Below are 19,549 nucleotides of genomic sequence, written 5' to 3' on the forward strand. Positions count from 1 at the left end.
AATGTCTCTATTGCCAGATGTTAGCATGTTATGTTTTTTTATGCCATAAGCATGTGCATATGCCCCGCCACTGTGTTGACGTCAGAGAACAATGCTCATGAGTGGGTTTTCTTTTCACGTGAGTCTGAACTTAGTTCATCAGGCTTCAGTGCCTTGACCTACTGAACCATCTCACTTGCCCTTAACGTTTTTATTTAATGTGTGTTTTGCCTGTATGTCTGTGAACCGCTTGCATGCAGTGCCCAAGGAAGCCAAAAGAGGGCACTGAATCCTCTGGAACCAAAGTTACAGTGTGCTGCCATGTAGGGTGCTGGAAACTGAACCCTGGTACTTGGCAAGACCAACAAATGTTCTAAACCAGCCCTCCACCTCACTTATCTTTTAAAAATCTGTGTATGTCCACGTGGCCACACGCCTGTGACCGCCACTCTACCGTTCTTCCTGCAAAGGAGGATATGTGGATGAGCTCTGGGGCACAGGTGGGCTGCAAGGCCTTGCTGGAGCAGCCTCGAGTCTGTGCACACGGGAAGTGAGTCTTCTAGTCCCAAGGCAACGGTGGCTGGAGAGCATCAATGGTACTGCAGGCTCTTCCTGGACAGCTATGGTGGCCAGGGAAGTTTTTAGGACCTTCTTTAGTACTGTTGTTTTGATGCAGCAAGAATTGAACCCAGGGCCTCACCCATGCTAAGTGTGACCCTACCAGTGTTGGCATCTCAGGCATGTACCACACCATCCAGCTCTGGTAAGAGGATTTGTCATCACTGTGGCTTGGATACAGATACGGAGACCCAGCCATACCATGTTAGCACCTCTAAGTTTTCCCTTAGGACGATGTAAGAAATGGGTGTTTTCAAGTGTACCTCAGTACAGAATGAGAAAGAGGATCAGGACAGTTCCCTTAGGCTTTAAAAAGGTTTATTTTTATTTTTTTCTCAACGTTAAGGATGTCTTTGTCAGACATCAGAGAAGAGAGGATCATGTCTCTAAATCCAGAGCAGATGTCCCTTGTGCTTCTCAAAACCCACAGAATGCAAATGGTACCAGATGCCCAGGGGCAAGAACTGAAACAGAAAAACCCATGTGCTTGGCCATCAGTGCGCATTTCCAACCAACTTCACCCTCCAGACTTCCCACACGGGCCACCACCGACCTGGGAAACCACGTGACAGGAACAAGTGATCTGGCCATTCCCAGCATGCAGAGGGCAGGCACTACAAAGACCAAGGGAGGGGACAGTCGGACCATGCATCTCATGTCAACACCATGATGAAAAGTGACCGAATCAGTTGGATGTGCTGGCTTGTGTCTGTAACCCCAGAACAACGCAGCCTGGGCTAAACTGTAAGAGCATCTCAAAGACGAAACAAAAAGAACCACGGAGTGGAGCTGAGCGAGGAATAGATTTCTCATCTCAGCTGGGCTGTGACCAAAATATCTAGTCTTTCCCAAGCAGCCCACCTGCTGTCAAGTCTCGGCTCCAAGAAAGACTGTGAGAATGAAGTTACTAAGCCCGACTCGGCACCTGATGCAGCCTCGAAGCTCCAGGGTCCACAAGAGGGGCAGAATGGGGCAGCTTCAGGTGGAGGGGCGCTACCTGATTGGGCAGGGCATTTGTTGCAGGGGGATGGCAACCCTGGGCCTCTGCAATGCGTCGTTCGCTTGATGCCCAGTGTGTGTGTGTGTGTGTGGGGGGGTCTTCACACCACCAACCCCCAGGGAAGATAACTATACTTCCCCCCCCCTTTATGCTAAGGAGCAGGACACGCCAAGGCAGACGTCCACACACATCCTCAAACACGATGCCGTGTTTCGTCTCCCACCTAGCTTTGTAGGCAGAGCAGAACAAAAACCATGCACTTTACTCTGTGAGACATTTCAGTTTTAGTGTTTATTGGAGTCCATTGCTGGCCAGGCCCAGTGCTAGGGCTCCCCTCCCACACCTCACAACAGCCCTGTGAGGTAGGGTTCTTCTAGTACAGTCCAGTCCAAGGCCCCCGAGCTGCCCCTAGCTCACATTAGTGTAGGGAGGACAAGGGGCTCCAACTTTTGCTTTGTTTTGGAAAATACAAAAGCTTTGGTCCCAATCCATACAAATCTTAAAAATTTGGGGGATTTTAAACTCTCATTCCCCAGTGTATTTTTTTGTTTAAAGTCGTCATCCTTTGGTTTTTTTGGAAACAGGTTCTCATTCTGTAGGCCAGGCTTGCCCATACTGTACAGTTTAGGTGGGCTTCAAACTCACAGCATTTCTCCTGCCTCCTCTCCTGATTACAGGTTGTACCATACCTGATTCCAAAATTTTCTCTTAACTTTGGAAAATTTAAAAATGGCCATTTGTGTGAGGCCTGATGGTGAGCAATCACTTGGGTGTGTATTGTAGTGGACTCAGTCCCTCAATTGGCTCTGCCAGTGATGAGTCCTGACAGAGTGCCACCTCGGAGAGCTGCTCTCGCCCCTGTCCACACTCCTCCTCAGGCCTGAGGGCCAAAAGGGAGAAATAAATCCCACGTTTCTGGGATACTAATTTCCAAGAGAAGAAATCTCAGCAGGTGGAGTTGGGCCCCAACCCACAGCGTTCAAGCCCAGAGTCAGCACGTAAGTCACACTTGATTCCAGACATCGCTCTTTGGTTCCAGGAAGCCCCAGCTCCAGCCCTGTACGCTTGCTTGCTTCCCAGGCTCTTCTAGCCAGTACTCCCTGGTCGTGCTTGGTCCTGCAAAGACCTGTTTTATTGTCCTAGAGAAGCAACGCACTGTGGCAGGCCACAGGGCTGGGGTTCCACGCACAGCTTAAAGTTCAGCACCCCCAGTCCCAGCCCTGCCAGCAGCCAGATCTAGCTGTGGACAGCCCTTGTGCCCCACCCATGTGATTAGCCACCCTGGGAACAGCAAGGGCAGGAGACACCAGCAGGTCTGTCTAGCCACTGCACTCTGCAGAAACACTACCAGACTTACCCAGGCTAAACTCAAGACCTGTCTAGAAGCCTGACAAGGCTGGCAGAACCTGGTACTCCGACATCATCCTCTTCATTCCCTGCTTGCACCTAAAGCCATGTATATGAAGAAGTAACAGCCCACACCTTCTTAACTCATTACTTCATAACTGCTACGGTCCCTTTAGAATGCAGATTCGAGACCTGAAGTTTTCATTCCGTAGAGCTGAGAAAGGAGCTAGGCATAGTGGTACCTGTGATCCCAGCTCTCAGGAAGTAGAGGCGGGGGACCGCTCTAAATTTGAGGCCAGTGCTGGCTATATATTGAGTTCTAGGGCAGCCTTGGCTGTAATGTGAATCTGTACTTCCCCCAAAGCCACCAAAAGTAAAAAGCAAACAGAAGCGAGGGCAGACCTGAAACCTGACATCACATTCCTGCACACTTACAGACCGAGAAAGAAAAGGCACGTCACTAGGGTGGGGGACCGGGGGAGGACCCACTGTCTCCCTGGGGCCTCTCTACCTGTTGCTACTAACTCTGGGGAGGGGAGAGAGGGGAGCCCCTGGCAGACAGCACAGCTCCAGGCGCAGACTGATGCCTGGCGGCTGATGCAGCATCTTAGACCTTTGTGCTTTTTTGGGCACGGGAGTAGCTACACTCTCCTTTAAAACAAACCAAGCCACAGTTAGCGGACGGGGACAGTAGGAGACAGAGCATTTAATGACACAAATGAGATTGCCTTCCTTGGCTCCAGGCTGCCCCGGCACATTGCCAGAAAAGAAGGTGCAGAGCAGAAACTGCCTCTCCCTCAAGATCCCCATGAAGAACAAGACCCCACACAACAGTCCCCCATGGAGAAAGCTAGTTCCAGAATGATTCAATCTGGAAAGAGAATATAAATTGGAGGAAAATGGTCCAGGTGGGGCTGTCTCAGTGGGCGGCTGGGCCCTGCTCCTGCAGGATCACTGCACACAGAGCCATCTTCATTCGGGCCCTGCCATGAGACCTGACCGCTCTGCTTGCTATGGGGTGGCTCTCCTATGCTGGCTTGGCACATCACGCATGCAAAGCAAGGAGACGCCACAGACTTCACCAGTTAATTTTGGCAAGAAAAAAAAAATAAAAAAAAATAAAGAGTGAGAGAAAATAAAAAGCTAAAATTCATAAGCAGGATTAAAGTCACTGAAGTGAAAACAGTGTATTTTCTCGACAGTATGGATAAACTAGAACTACAATCTCTTCGCTTTAAAATCTCTGCCATCCTCTCCCTCAATTCAGGTCAAAGTTCATAGCAGCAATGCACAAGTCCTCTGCTCCTGGGCCAGAGTTCACAGGTCAGCATCAGTCAGTCCGGAGAATCATGGGAGGATGTTCACTGTCTTCATCCAGGCGCAGGGCGCTGGCTTCATCCTCCAGGCAAGTGCCCCCCACGGCACCCAGGTCATCTGTGTAGGCTGCAAAGAGATAAGTGTGCCATCCTCACAGAACCTGCCCAATTACTGATGCTGTCTGTGCACCAATGACAGGCTGCGTCCTGAAGATGGCCTCAGTTATGGCTTTGGCCACACTAAGACCTTTCCAATCCAGTCAGAAAACTTAGGCCTCTAGAATCTCAGGCAGAGCCAAATGACATCACCCACTTCACAGCACGCACCACAGCACAACACAAGTCCTGTAAACAGTGGTAACTGAATGAGTGACCAATGAGCCTTTAGAGGACTCTAGCTGGAGACAACACAGATCATGTGTTAAGGCTGAAGGGTGCTTCCAACATGGGAGCTAGCACCTCTCTTGCTAGCAAACCCCTTGAGATTAGGGATGGAGAGGGGCATGCCTGAGCGAGCTCAGGTGTCAGTACTAGTGGCCTCTGCCCATGATCCATGAAGGACATGCTACTTACAGAGGTGGAGGTTGGGTGGGCTCACACACAGACAGAGTCACTGGCCACAATGACTGCCTTTTCCCCCCAAATGAAGACTATAAGCTAACTTTCACAAGCCTTGGAAGGAAGCTCTGTCCCACAGCTCAGCGGGAAGAGGCATCTCCAGTGACAACACAGTACACAAGAATGTGGAAGCAGTTGCTCAGTTACCTTCTAAGTTGGTGTCCTGCCCTTTACCAAACCTCGTTGGGGAGGAGGGCACATAGGCACCTTTGGCAGCTGCTGCGCCGTACGTCTGCGTTACTAAGGGGCAGTCCTGAGAGGCAGAGTCTACAATTTCGCTGGTGGTCTCCATACTGCCATCGAGCCTACAGACAGCAAATGAACAGGGTCAGGCTCACTGTTCTAAGCCAAGTATGCTGGCTCCTCAAAAATCTCAGGTTGAGGCAGAAGGATTCCTCAAGTGTGAGGTCAGCCTTGTGTGCAGAGCAGGATTTGTCTCAAACAAGTTGTTCCCAGAGGGCAGATGGACACAGTATGCATAGCACATGCTGGGGCCTGAGGAGCTAGTCAAGGAGGGAGTGCCACAGACGCCTGCTCCCACCTGACAGAACACATCCACCAACACCAAGAATCTGCCCCTGGGATTTCCGCACAGTGACTTTAACACAGGAAGTCTGGTAAAGTCACACACATCTCAATCACCAACTGCAAATTCCCCACATGCATCCTGAGGTGGGGTGGCAGGCTCCTGTGGGGGCCACCTTACAGTAAACCCTGAGCCTCACCCTCAGCAAGGGCCTGGGGCCACCCAATCACACACAGACCATCAGGCTCAGGTGTCTTTCCTTCCTGGCCCTTGAAGGGTCCCCTGTGCCAGCAAGGGAAAGTAGAGGCTCTTATCACCAGAAAAGTGAATTTCAACTGGGAGATGGTGCTGGCCAATGACACAGGCCAGCAGACTGGCCTTAGGGGGATGAAAGCACAGACCTACAGCAGTGCCTGCAGCTGCAGACTGCCATGCAGATCTGCCTCACCTGTGCTGACGCATCAGGGCACACTCGCCACCTTCCTGGGGGTCCAGGTTGTACATGTATAAATAGCCATCTGATGCTCCCACCAGCAACCGTGGGATCTTCTGAATTCTAAAGAAAAACAGCCCATATTTTAGAAGGAAGACTTTTTTCCCTTTCACAAAAGGCATCTCACTAAACCTACATCTCAGTCGGGCTAGGAAGAAACCCACCAGCGCACTGGATGAAGGCAGTACCTGGGCTCCTCAGAGTGAAGCTGGTAAGGCCAAGGGTGGCCTGGGTGTGAGCACACACTGAATCCCAAAGAGCAGGTGCTGGAGCAGGGTAGCTGTCAGTTTCTCTGGTCACTAAGAGAGGGTATTTTCTCTCTTTCCTGTGTATACACATGCACTCATCTATACACGCCCGTGGGAAGCCAGAAGAGGGTGTGAGATGTCTGCTCTACCACACTGGGCTTTATCCCACTGAACTGGATGTAGGCAGCCAGCAAGTCCCAGTGACCCATTTGTCCCAGCCTATAAGCTTTCAAATATGCGTGTGCTCGTTCTAGCAAAGCACTGAACTGCAGCCTTTTAGCTATTCGAATGGGAAAACATGTCAATTTCCAGAGCCAGAGCCGTGCTGTCACTCATCTTACAGACGAGCGTCCTAGTGTCTACTTCCTACTGTCTGACTCAATGTTTCTCACCAACACAAATACCCTGCAAAATGCAAAAGAAGTTCTGTGATGAGGATGCCAGAAGACACCAGGTCTCAGACCTGGAGGTCTTCCTGCTCTAGGCAGTACTCGATGGAACCCAGGCCTGGACAGGTTGGACAGGGTCACACACACCTCTGCAACCTGGCAACAAGCTCTGCTCCCTGGCCCTGATGTGCACGGGCAGAGGGTGGGGCCCAAGCTCAGTCTGTACTCACGTGGTTAATGAGCAGATGTTTTTATGGCCACAGAATGGTAGGCGGACAGTGGCAAAGGCTCTGCCCTGGTTGAACATTTCTGTCACTTGTGAGGGCAGGTAGCTGGTAGATGCCATAAGCACCTTCCCGAAGTAGCCGGTCCAGGTGGTGGGCTCTTCTGGAGGTCTGGAAAGAAGCACCGTCACACAGGGGAGGCTGGAACCTCACTGAGAACGACAGCCCTAGACCCACTGACCAACCCTCCACACTTCACAAAAGATCGGCTGTGCATAGCACGAGCACAGAGCATCCTGTTTCCCCCTGCCAGGTTGCTATGACAGCATACCTCCAGGAGCATGTGCTGGAGCAGCAGCCCCCAAACCAGACTCATTCAAGTTCCCATCATATGTTTCTTTAGCATGTGCACTCATGAAAGGAAGAGACAAGTCGCTACCACACACTTCTGTTGTAGGGAAGTTTAAGATGGAAGTACCCACCTCCTTGATGACCTGTGAGCAGGTCAGAGCTGTGACATTCATTCCAGTGGCTGGCTGATCCCAGATGCCCCAGTACAGAGGGTGTGGAGTGGGGACAAACAGCAACTCATCATAAGACAACCTTGAAACCCTGATTCCTGGGATAATACCTTGGCACCCCAGCACATCCTCTGAGCAGAGGTCTCACGATGAAGCTGGGCTTGGTGGTGCTGTGCCCACTCTATAGCTAGACCACATCTGTACCCAGAAACGGTGCCACAGAGCACGGTGGCTCTGTGCCATGCTTTCTAGTGAGTGTGCAGTTTAATTTTTTTTAAATATTTATTTATTTATTATGTATACAATATTCTGTCTGTGTGTATGTCTGCAGGCCAGAAGAGGGCACCAGACCCCATTATAGATGGTTGTGAGCCACCATGTGGTTGCCAGGAATTGAACTCAGGACCTTTGGAAGAGCAGGCAATGCTCTTAAGCTCTGAGCCATCTCTCCAGCCCTGCAGTTTATTTTTAAATTAATTCAAAATCTTATTGTGTGAGTGTGCAAATGCTCGAGTATGCTTGGAGCCAGAGGACAATGTCCATGAGTATATTTCTCTCTTCCCACCACCTGGTTCCCAGGGATAAGAGTCCGGTTGTCAGGCTTGACACCTTTGCCTTCTGAGCCATCTTATCAACCCTTAAAAGTAGAGCCCCGCTAGCACAGTGGCAGCATATCCCTGCAACAATGCTGAGACCCTGAGTTTGATTCCCAGTGTTTCCCACCCCCAACAAACCATGTTAGAAAAGCTTGCTTTTAGCTGAGCAGTGGTGGCACACACCATTAATCCCACACTCAGGGGCAGAAGCAGGTAGATTGCTGAGTTCAAAGCCAGCCTGGTTCTACAGAGCGAGTTACAGAACAAGCAGGGCTACACAGAGAAAGCCACCTTAAAAAACCGAAGAAAGAAAAAGAGTAAGAAAAAAAATGTCCCTGTAACTCACTTTTCCCTCACGGCCTCAAGTTTGAAAATATGCACAGTTTCGGTGTTGCTGGATGCGGAGAGAAACATGCTGTCCATGCTGAAGGCCAGGGAGCAGATGCTCACACACCTGAGGAACAGGGAGGGTGAGATAGGGCTCAGCTCCACCTGCCACCACAGAACACACTAGCAGCAGCTGGGGGTGGGGGAGCACAGCTGTGCCTTCTCAGGAACTTTAACTGTGGCCAACTGAGAGAATCTTGTCAGAGGCACTCAGCCCTACAGAAGTCTTTCTGTTCTTGGCCACCTCCTCAGGAGACAGAGGAACTTGCTTGCGATAAAACCAGTAAGAACAATATTTTTACTTTCTGAGATGAGTCTCACTGTGTAACCCTGGCTAGCCTGGAACTCAGTATGCAGATCAGTCTGCATACTTCAAGCTGGATGTGGTGGCGTACACCCTTAATCCCAGCACTTGGGAAGCAGAGGCAGGTGGATCTCTGAGTTTGAGACCTGCCTGGTCTATAGAGTGAGTTCCAGGACAGCCAGGGCTGTTGGGGATTGCGGACTACCAGACCTGAATTTCTTGTAAACAACTTGTTTTCCTCTGCTCTGAGCAAGAGACCCTGATGGCAGGGGAGTGGGTTCTGATGAGTCTGCAGCTGAAAGATCCTGAGAGCTGGGGCGTGGCCAGAGGCCTATATAAGCTTCCCCTGAGCACAATAAAGTGGACATTCTTGTATCAAGAATAACCCATGTCCTCATGTCTGTCTGTGTGCGTGTTTTTAAGTTTCTAACCCAGTTCCCAGCTCGCGTACCATACCACAGTGCAGGCGCTACACAAAGTTACACAGAGAAACCATGTCTTTTTTTTGGGGGGGGGGACACATTGCAACCATGCAATCATTCCCTCCCCTTTGTCCCCCGCGTGTACTCGGATTAGCCTACTTCCCTCTGCACCCCCCACTTTTGAGGCAGGGCCTTACTATATAGTTCTAGCATCCTTAAACTCACAGAGATCCTTCCGTCTCTGCCTACCTGTTACTGAGACAAAAGATATGAGCCACTACAGTCAGCTAAGAAAAATTCAACAAACATCTTTATTTTTATTTCGATTCCAAATAACCAAAACTGTGTGGCTGTATGGAACCAGTTTTAGGTGTGGTGGTTTGAATAGGAATGGCCCTCAAAGATTCATGTGTTTGAATGCTTGACCCATAGGGATTGGCACAATTAGGGGGTGTCACCATGGAGGCAGGCTCTGAGGTATCACATGCTTAAGATATGCCTAGCATGGCAGTTTCCTGCAGCCTGCAGATCAAGATGGAGAACTCTCAGTCCCTTCTCCAGCACCATGTCTGTCGGCACGCTGCCCTGTTTCCCACCATGACAATAATGGATTTAAACTTCTGAACTGTAAGCCAGCCTCAATTAAATACTTTCCTTTATAAGAGTCGCTGTGATCATGGGGTCTCTGTACAGCAACAGACACTGACTAGGACAGCGGATTAGGATGCAGCTGTAGTGGCTGACCGGGTAGGTCAGCCAGCAGTGCTGATGTTTTAGAGCATCCCCCCAGCAAGTGCCTCCAAGGTCACTAACATTCCACAGCCTAAATACACACATTTCCTCTTAATCCTTCCAGTGTTTCCAACATCCCCATATTGATGGAGTGTATGCAGCAAGTGGCACATTCTGAGCTGTTGCCTGAGTGCTTGCCAATAGGGGAGGGATGCTAGGTCTACCCTAGGAGGACCAGGTCCCATGGCTAGCTAGACTCAGGTCCCACACAGATGGCATGATTAGGAAGGGTGTGGGGGACAATGAGGGTGCAGAGAGGCTCCTGGCAGACACTGGACACAGGAGAATCATCTAGGTGTGTATGAAGAAGACAAAAGCACAGTCCCGGAAGGAGCCTAGCATCTGGGCTGTGGCTCTTCTCCTGAAGACAGAGCATTACTGTACAGCCCAGGCTTGGGGAGACTGCTACACAGTCCTCCTCTGGTTCAGGCAGGCTCACAGACGTGAAGCCAAGCCGCTTTCACTGCAATGCTTTGTCCTGCCCTTCCAAGACCAGTTCAGGAGGGCGCTGTGACTGAGCTGCTTGTCTTCAGAGATTGCAACCCACAGGGATGCTCTGTAAGCATCCTGGAACCCATGTACTCACCTCTTCACTCCTCTCCGGAACTCGAACAGCTTTTGTCCTTCTGGAATGGAAAATACCCTGATCACAGTCCCCTGGGTCAGAGAGAGGAAAAGGGGGGAAGAAAACAGAATTTTAGTCGACTAAAAACATAACAAAAAAACGCCCTTCCTGCTTTTTCACACAGCTCCACATGCGAACAAGCCGTGCAGGCTATTTCCAGGAGCAGCTTGGCTTGGCGGAAGGGGGGGTCTGGCCTCCTCTCTGAGCTCCAGGCCTGGGGTAGCACACCCTTGCTGCCACAGACCACATTACATCCTATCCTTGCTCACTACCACGACACTGCTTAAAGTCAGTCCACCGATCCAGACACAAGCAGCCTTGAAGCCACGTGGAGTATATTAAAGCACCACACCTCCACCCATAGCCTTTACTGGAATACTTATGCTAATAATTAAACACACATACTTGGGATTTACATGACTTAAACACACCATTACCTCCAATACACAAAAGACAACATCAACGTTTCAATACAGCGATGTTTAAAAATATTACAGCCATTGTAATTGTAAATGTTTTTTGTTGTTGTTGTTTTGTATATGTGAATTTAAGACCAGGTTTCTCTGTTAATAGCCTTGGATGTCCTGGAACTTGACTGGTAGACCAGGTGGCCTCAGAGATCTACCTGCTTGTGCCTCTGAGTGGGGTGTGTGGCATTGCTGTTTTTGAGACAAGGTCCTACTATGTCTCTGGTTAGCTTGGGACTCACTATGTAGATCAGACTGGCTCTGAATCCAGAGACCTACCTGCTTCTTGAGTCACTACCATGTCCGATGCTTTCCTATTTTATGCCACAAACAAGCATTTGCTTTTTTTTTTAAATTTGGTAATGTGTGTGTACTTCTGTGGGTGCATGCAGCATAGTGCACACGAGCTAGATGACAGCCTGCAGGAGTCAGTTCTCTCCTACCATGCTTCAGGAATTGAACTCAGGTCCTACGTCAGCCTCCGGCCTTCTCTACATATGTACATGCACCTGTGCATATATGAACATGTTCATAAACACCAACATACATACTTGCTTGAAACATTTCACCGGCTCCTGCAGTATGTCAAACAGTGGCACACTGCTACAGTTTCAAGGTCCCCAGCCAGTGGCACTAATGCGTGGCGGTGGAAGCTTCAAGAGATGAGGCCGAGAGCAAGTTCATCTAATCTGTTAGCATGCCCTTAAAGGGGACATGGGGTGCCAGTCCCCCCCCCCTTCTCCTAGCTACCGTATGAGCAGCTTTTTTGGCCATGGGACAAAGTGACAAAGCTTACTGAACACTAACTAATCCATTTGTCTCCCATAGAGGTTGCTTCCCTTGACCCATTCTCGCAGGGTGGAAGGCTAACATTGTGGATAATTTACACGGTGGTATGCATCACAGTGGGCTCTTTTTATTTTTCTGTGCATTGGGGAATAGAAAAACCTGCTTGGAACTTGGACCACGTGACCAGAATGAGCAAGGTTTGTGGAGACCGTGGAACCAGGTTTCCCTCAGCCATACCTTCTCAGAAGCAGTGGCAAGCTTGGTCCCACTTGCGTCAAAAGCCAGGGCTGCTAAGGGACTGTCATGAGCCGGGATCATGTTTGCAGCTCTCTGTAAAAGAGAAATCAAGAAAACATGACTGTTATACAAGAGCCTTGTCCCCAGGCTCCACTGGGTCATCAGGCGGGAGCGACGGTAAGAACACCATTCCTAGTATCAACCTGAGTAGCGGCAGCCCCATGTCAGGCAGGCTGTGGAAACACTGCTCAGACTGCAACGAGCACGCCTTGGAGCTCAGCACTGAGCGCTGGTGAGACACAGGCAGCTTAGCCAGATCTGCTCTGCCACCTAAGGAGAGCACCAGGGAAAGCCATGCTGCTGGGCCAAGGGTACACTGCATGTCTTCCCAGCAAAACACATCCATCAGAGCCTCACAAGGACCTCACCAAGTTAATGGTGTCGAAGACCTGCACCTCTCCGATGGTCGCACTTCCTGGGTACGCCAAGTAGCAATTGTCGTTGTTTATTGACAGTGCACACAAGCCTGTGGAAACACATGACAACTGAGTCTAGGATACTAAACAGTGTCAGAGTGGAGTTCATAATTCTGGAAAAAAAAAACAAACAAACAATAAAAAGTAGCAGCTAAACCTTGTCTGCACACTCACAAGTTCTGTGTCCCAGGCCACACTGCCTGCCAGCGTCACTCAAAAATGAAATGACTTTGGTTAGGGATGACCAGCAGGCTGGGTTAATACAGACCCGACGACCACTGGGCTCACACATTCACAAGAGAGCCCCGCTGGGATGGAGGCTCAGTAGGACTGGAACAGGGGGAAGGCTGATCAGTTCATACCTACCACATTTTATACTTGCCTCATGTGTGCGGACCAGAGAGGAAACTCCCACCTCTGGCCATCTTTAGTACAATTGTTTATTGAGTGTGCATGCATGTGTGCCAAGGTGTGTGAGTCAGAGCACAACTTAAAAGAGTTGTTCTCTCCTTCCACCATGTGTGTTCTAGGAGTGGCACTCAGGTCTCAGACTTAGCAGTTAAGTGCCCATTTACTTGCTGAGCCAACCCACTGGCCTGCAGTTATCTTTAAAAGACCCCCCCCCCAAAACAAGGACCTTCCTTTTTTAAAAAAATAAATTATAGGGGGCTAGAGATATGGCTCTGAGTTTAAGAGTACTGATTGCTTTATCAGAGGATTCCGGTTCAATTCCTAGTACTCACAGGGCAGCTCGCAGCTGTGACTTCAGTTCCAGGGAACCCGATAACCTCACCCAGACATACATGCAGGCAAAATACCAATACATATAAAATTAAAAAAAAAATTCTACTTGTTTATTTTTGGTTTGTTTGTATGTGCGTGCATGTGGCTGGTGACATGCATGCTACAGTGCAAGGCGGAAGGTCAGAGGGCAAGCTGCAGGAGTGGTTTTCTCCTCCCATTTCATGGATTCTAGGAATCAAACTGACGTGGTCAGGCCTGGCGACAAGTGCCTTTACCTGTCGAGCCATCTCACCAGCGCAGGATCTCCTGAGCAATGGCTTACCTGCAGGGTTTGGGGGTGTCTCTCGGATGGTATGAAGTACCTTCATGTCCCGGATGTTGTGTATATAGAGTGACTCCTCCAGACACACAATGAGCCTCTAGAAACAGTGAAAACAAAGACCACCAAGCATGAAGGAGGACTGGGGCAGCATGTGCCGAGTACCAACTGAGCTGACTCCTGGATCAAGATTCTCTCCACTCCTAAGACAGATGTAGGCTGCGTACAGAGCTCAAGTGTGTGCAGCTGCCTTTCCACTGCCGATCAGGTTATAGGCCCATTCTCATCAGCTCCCATAACTACATATGACAAGAGTACTGCGGATTCTAACAAGGTGACTTAATTCAGTACTATGTGCTTGGGTGATGGGGGAGATCTGTAAAGGCAAACTGCTCAGAAATCTAGGGTGAGTGTTACAGACTATTCCTGTCCACTGTGTGCAAATGTATTATTGAGACTGCTATAATAAAGAACTGAACAGCCAAGAGGAGGACTTCCGGGCAGACAGAACTCTGGGAGAAGAAAGGCGGAATCGCAAGACAGAGAGGAAACAGCATGTGCAGTACAGGGTAAAGGTAACTACATAAAGAATGTAGATTAAAAGATATGAGCTAGTCAGAAACAAGCCTAAGCTATCGACAGAGCTTTCATAATTAATAAGAAATCAAAAATAAGTGTTTTGATTTGGGAGCTGGCTGGCAGTTGACAGGACAGATAAAAAACTCACAACAGGTGAGGGGCAAGGACATAATAGCACTTACTGTGTGAGTGTGAGGGACAGGCATTCGGACCCCCTAGGGCCCACATAATGCCGGATGCAGCAGTGCCATTACGGCAAGATGGAAGGTGGAAATGGGAATTCCCTGGAAGATCATTAGCAGCCTGGTGTATACAGAGGCAAGCAAGACACCCTGCCTCAAATAAGGTAGAAGGCAAGTGTACAGACACACACACACAAACCTAACAGCAACATGGTGAGCCCAGCCAAGTGAACAGGCCCATCATCTACCTATTGCAGAGACTGAGGCAGGAGCATGGCAAGTTTGAGGCCCCATTACAAAATAAGTAAAAAGGGGCTGGAGATGTAGCTTAGCAGTAAAACCCCCCAAACCTATGAATGAGCTATGGGTAAAATACAACTAAGAGCACGGGGGTTATGAAAGGTATAAAACGTTACTATGTGCACAGACTGATTATTTTGTTGTAAACTCTTAGCTCATTTTGTATGTGCATGTATGCATGTGTACTGTGTGTGCTAGTTCCTGAGGAGGTGGAAAAAGGGTGTGAGATCCCCCTGGAGCTAGAGTTACAGGTGGCTGTGAGCAACGTGATGTGGGTGGTGGGACTGAACTCAGTCCTGATTTTAAAGAGAGGACACTGGAGCTCCTAGATGTTACTGCTGGAACTGATTTCTGTGAGGGGCTTGGCACACACTTCACAACAGCTACATTGGAGGACGAATCTGCTATGCTTTAAACTTAAAAAGTATTATATCCCATAACTTCCCAGCTGAACTAACTGATGGATGGGGCCAACTCCCAGTTCAATCAGGCAACCAGGATGCACATGTCTGGTTAACTGCTTTAAAAACAACGCAGCCTCTGGGATCTGACTGCTGCTGCACACAGAAAACGCTGGAGGCTCTTCTGCAGTGGCTACTGTGTGCAAACTGTGGCCAAGACTCTCAGGATACACACGCACATGCTCCACACAAGGGGCTTGTTCTGTTGGTTTGGGGAAAAATATACATCACAGAAGGAAAAGATGGAAGAGACTCTTTAAAAGTATCGTTTATAAAAGCAAAAGAAGGCACTATTCCTGGACCCGCATCCACGGAGACAGTAACCGACAATAAGACTAGTGTCCTCAGGACAAATGGAGTAGGCTGGGGCAGTGTCATGCTTAGGACTACTGGATCAAAGATGCTGAGAATGGAGCTAATGGTCTGCCTGAGCAAGTGTGTTCAGGAGTTGGAGGCAGAGGCAGATGGATCATTGTGAATTCAGGGCCAGACTGGTCTACATAGCAAGTTACAGGACAGCCAGGGCTACATAGTCATCCTGCCTCAAAAACCCAAAGAAAAGACATTCAGGAACCTAGAAATGATAATGGCGCAGAGTTGAAAGCCCAACAGAGTGAGACATGGGAGGAACACTGAATGACATGCAGTACACACTTGGCTTCTCTGTTTGGTGCTGTTCTTGTGTGTCCATCTATGAGAAATGGTGGTTAGAGCCAGAGATGTCACCTGTCCTGCTCTATTATCCTCTGCCTTATTCCCTTGAAACAGGGTCTCTCACTGAACCTGGAGCTAAGGCAGGTAGTCAGTAAACCACAAAAATCCTCCTGCCTCAGCCCCCTACAATGCTAGGGTTAGAGGTACCCATGGCCAGCCTGAGTTTTTATGCTGGGGATTCAGGCTCAAGTCATTGTACTTATGCAGCAAGACCTCTCTGAGACATTTTCCCAGCCCTACTCGTATTTTGAGATAGGCTCTCATACTCCTGATCTTCCTGCCTCTCTCTGAGTGCTCAGATTAGAGGTGTACAGATTACACTTAAGCCGGTTTTACGCTGTGCTTGGGATGGTACCTAGGACTTGGGGTATGGTAGGTTCTCTACCAACTGAGTTGCTTACTAGTAGTACGAGGTGCCACGCACCTGCCTGTTCAGCTTCACAGCCAGTATCGTGTTGGAGTAGCTGTAGTTGCATATTTCAGTTCCCTTCTTAAAGTGGCAAACTTTCAGTTTCCTGGGAGCTTTGAGGCTGACGATGGCTACCAAGCTGCTTGAAAACAATCTCTCCACGATGCACACATCTTCTGTGTCAGCTGGAATCAGAGAAGAAGAACACATACAGGGACAATACAACTCCCAGTCAACCACCCATCCACCCACAGACACAGGTGCATTACTTCTTTCTAACAGGGACATGACACTGAATGCTGTAAGGGATACATGGGCTCCCATGTTCCCAAGACTCACAGGACAGCAGGGGGGATGAAAGTGTCATCATCTAAAGCCATGGCTGCTGGCACTATAAATACAGCTCACACCCTATGTGCAAACTCAGATGCCAAAGCAGAATCATGAAAGTGTGTCTTTAAATACCCTCTGCTGCTGGCAGGACTTCAAAACACACTCATTACTTTTATTTGTTGGTTTATTTATATATTGCGGGTGTGTATGTCTGCTGTGACAAGTGTGGAGAGGTCAGAGGAAAATTTGTGGATGCCTGTTCTCCTGGGGTTCCAACCTAGGTTGTCAAGCTTGACAGCAAATGTCTTTATGCACTGAGCCACCTCACTGGCCCACCCTTACTCAAACAGGGCCAAGAAACATGACGCTGCAAAGGGGACGCAGGCTAACCACTGAACCACAGCTTGCAGACACAAGGGGAAAGAACATTCAGTGAGTTGAATTGATAAATGTAGCTCTGTTTGCAATTATTTAAGTTAAGGAGCATTTGTGTGTCTAGGTAAGCACATGGGTTCATCATGTCTGCCTGACTGGAAAGGCAATAAGCATTAACACACTGGACGTAAGCTAGAACTGGACACACCCATTTTTTGCTAAAAGTTTGAGAACCAATGGAATATGAGTAAAATCAAAGCATGATCCTAAGCTCTTTGCAGTTCAGTCATGGGCACTTTTACCCAGATGACACAAATCATATTTGCTTCTTTTCCAAAGCAGCAAGCTTTCATTTCAAGGATCAAAACACAGTGGCTGCCAGCACTGCAGGGCAAGCCAGAGGGATGGAACCAGGAGGTGCGTACTATGCTGCAGAAGATTCGCAAAGCGGCATCCTGCCCAGATGTGACTCTGCCGGCTCTTAGAGGAGGCAGAGATTTTATACACGACAAGCACCCAGAACACAGCCAACCAAGTTGGGCAGAGAGACCTGAGACCCAGATTGTCAGTATCTGTGGCACAAAGCAAGGATCCTCCTTCAAGAAACCCCATGGCATCTACCACGATAAATTTCTAGGCAGGAAGAGCATCAGGAGTGTGTAGCTCAGATTACCCGGCATGCACAAAGCCTGGGTAGATTTTCAGCAACACAAACTGGGCAAGGTGTATACACCTGTAATCACATCACTTGGAACGTGGAAAAGTGATCTATTCACAGCTGCCAGGTGTGGTAACACACACCTCTCGTCCTAGCACTCGATGCAGAGGCAGGTGGATCTCATGACATATGTAAACATCCTGGTTTACATAGAGTTCTAGGCTAGCCAAAGTCACATAGTGAGACCCAATCTTAAAAAAGGCTAGAGCTGGAGAGGTGGCGCAGCAGTGAAGAGTTTCTGTAGAGGGCCTGAGTTCAGGTCCCAGCACCCACATCTGACTCGCAACTGGCCTGGAACTCTACATCCAGGGGATCTGATGCTCTCCTCTGACCTGAGGGCACCTGCACTCCTGTGCATACAAACATATCCTTAATTCAAGCATGAGAACCTGCTCCCCAAAGGCACCCATGAACAAAGCAGGGCATGGTACTGTACCGGGGAGGCAGAAACACGAGGACCCGTGCAGCTCAATGGCTAGCTAGCCCAAAGAGTGTTAAAGTGTCAAGCTGAATTCTACATACCAGCCCTCCGACACACACACACACACACAACTGTAGTGGCACTAGAAGCCAGAGGATCCCTGTAAATTTGAGGGCATACTGGTATACATCGTAAGTTCAAGCCAGCTCAGACTAGCTGGCTATGCAGAGTTTCTCTCCTCTTGGCTCTTGCTGTCAGAGGTGATGAGGACTGGCTTCAATAGCCTCAAAGACACAGAAAGGACTAGACTAGAGTTTTGGGAACTGTCACAGGAGCCCCTATGTGCTAACCCAAGCTGGCACTTCAGCAGACACAGGTCAAAGACCCAGGATCCTGCTACTTAATAATGCCAGGAGCAATAAAATCCAATAAGACTAAATTAAAACTGTGGGAAACTCCACCCCCTTCTCAGTGAGGAGGAGGGAGGATCCCAGCCAGGTCCAGAGGCCAGTAGGAGATCAGGTCATCTGGGGGACGACCTGGTGTTCCCTGCTGTGAGCACCAAACTCTCTCTAGAGCAAGGGTCATTACTGGCTTTGAGGGCAGGGCAGAGGTGGAAGGTTTCCTAAGTGCAAATGTAGCTTGCTAAAGCAGAGCCAGCAGCGGGCACAAGAAGGATCTGGGACATCACAGCCAGGAGTTCAAACCCAGTCAACTGGAGGAAAATTGCACCAGTGCTACAGAGGCAGACAAAACAACTACTGTTCAGGCTGGGTGCGGGGCTCACACCTGCAGTCGGCACCAGGAGGCCAAGGCAGAGGACTGTTGCAAGTCTAAAGCCAGTCATCATTACACAGTGAAACTCTGTTTAAAAGAGTAAGAAACAGATTCAATGCAATGCCCATCAAAATTACAGCAAAATTCTTCAAAGACCTCGAAAGAATGGTACTCAACTTCATATGGAAAAACAAAAAACCCAGGATAGCCAAAACAATCCAGTACAATAAAAGAACTTCTGGGGGTATCACAATCCCTGACTTCAAACTCTACTACAGAGCTACAGTCCTGAAAACAGCCTGATATGGCATAAGGACAGGAGGACCAATGGAACTGAATAGAAGACCCGGATATCAATCCAACATCTTCAAACACCTGATCTTTGATAAAGAAACAAAAAATATCAAATAGAAAAAAGAAAGCACATTTAACTAGTGGTGCTGGAATAACTGGATATCAACATGTAAAGAATGAAAATAGATCCTTATCTATCACCATGCACAAAACTCAAGTTCAAATGGATCAAAGACCTCAACATAAAGCCAGCCACACTGAACCTTATAGAAGAGAAAGTGGGAAGCACACATGAACGCATTTGCACAGGGAACCACTTCCTAAACCCCAGCAGCACAGACACTGAGAGAAACAATAAATGGGACCTCCTGAAACTGAAAAGCTTCTGTAGAGCAAAGGACATGGTCAACAAGACAAAATGACAGCCTACAGAATGGGAAAAGAATTTCACTAACCCCACATCAGATAGAGGTCTGATCCTCAAAATATACAAAGAACTCAAAAAATTGGACACCAAAAGATCACATAATCCAATAAAAAAAAAAAAAA

At 48.8% G+C, this 19,549-nt stretch overlaps 1 protein-coding gene across 1 annotated transcript in view; it reads right to left on the bottom strand.

The window, feature by feature from the left end:
• Positions 1 to 1,869: 1,869 nt before the first annotated feature.
• Positions 1,870 to 19,549, bottom strand: part of Wipi2 (WD repeat domain, phosphoinositide interacting 2) — a 34,540-nt gene continuing 16,860 nt past the window's right edge. Inside the window, exons 3-12 of the mRNA XM_050163205.1 lie at positions 16,098 to 16,267; positions 13,441 to 13,537; positions 12,327 to 12,424; positions 11,899 to 11,991; positions 10,367 to 10,437; positions 8,222 to 8,329; positions 6,765 to 6,929; positions 5,853 to 5,960; positions 5,026 to 5,183; positions 1,870 to 4,387 (exon numbers count right to left, since the gene is read on the bottom strand). Coding sequence (XP_050019162.1) covers positions 4,275 to 4,387; positions 5,026 to 5,183; positions 5,853 to 5,960; positions 6,765 to 6,929; positions 8,222 to 8,329; positions 10,367 to 10,437; positions 11,899 to 11,991; positions 12,327 to 12,424; positions 13,441 to 13,537; positions 16,098 to 16,267 — 1,181 coding nt within the window. The 3' untranslated portion in view covers positions 1,870 to 4,274. The remainder of the gene's footprint in view (positions 4,388 to 5,025; positions 5,184 to 5,852; positions 5,961 to 6,764; positions 6,930 to 8,221; positions 8,330 to 10,366; positions 10,438 to 11,898; positions 11,992 to 12,326; positions 12,425 to 13,440; positions 13,538 to 16,097; positions 16,268 to 19,549) is intronic.

This window comes from Alexandromys fortis, unplaced genomic scaffold (genome assembly GCF_014885135.2).
Source record: "Alexandromys fortis isolate MF-2015 unplaced genomic scaffold, M_Fortis_MF-2015_v1.1 scaffold_144, whole genome shotgun sequence".
Taxonomy (NCBI): domain Eukaryota; kingdom Metazoa; phylum Chordata; class Mammalia; order Rodentia; family Cricetidae; genus Alexandromys; species Alexandromys fortis.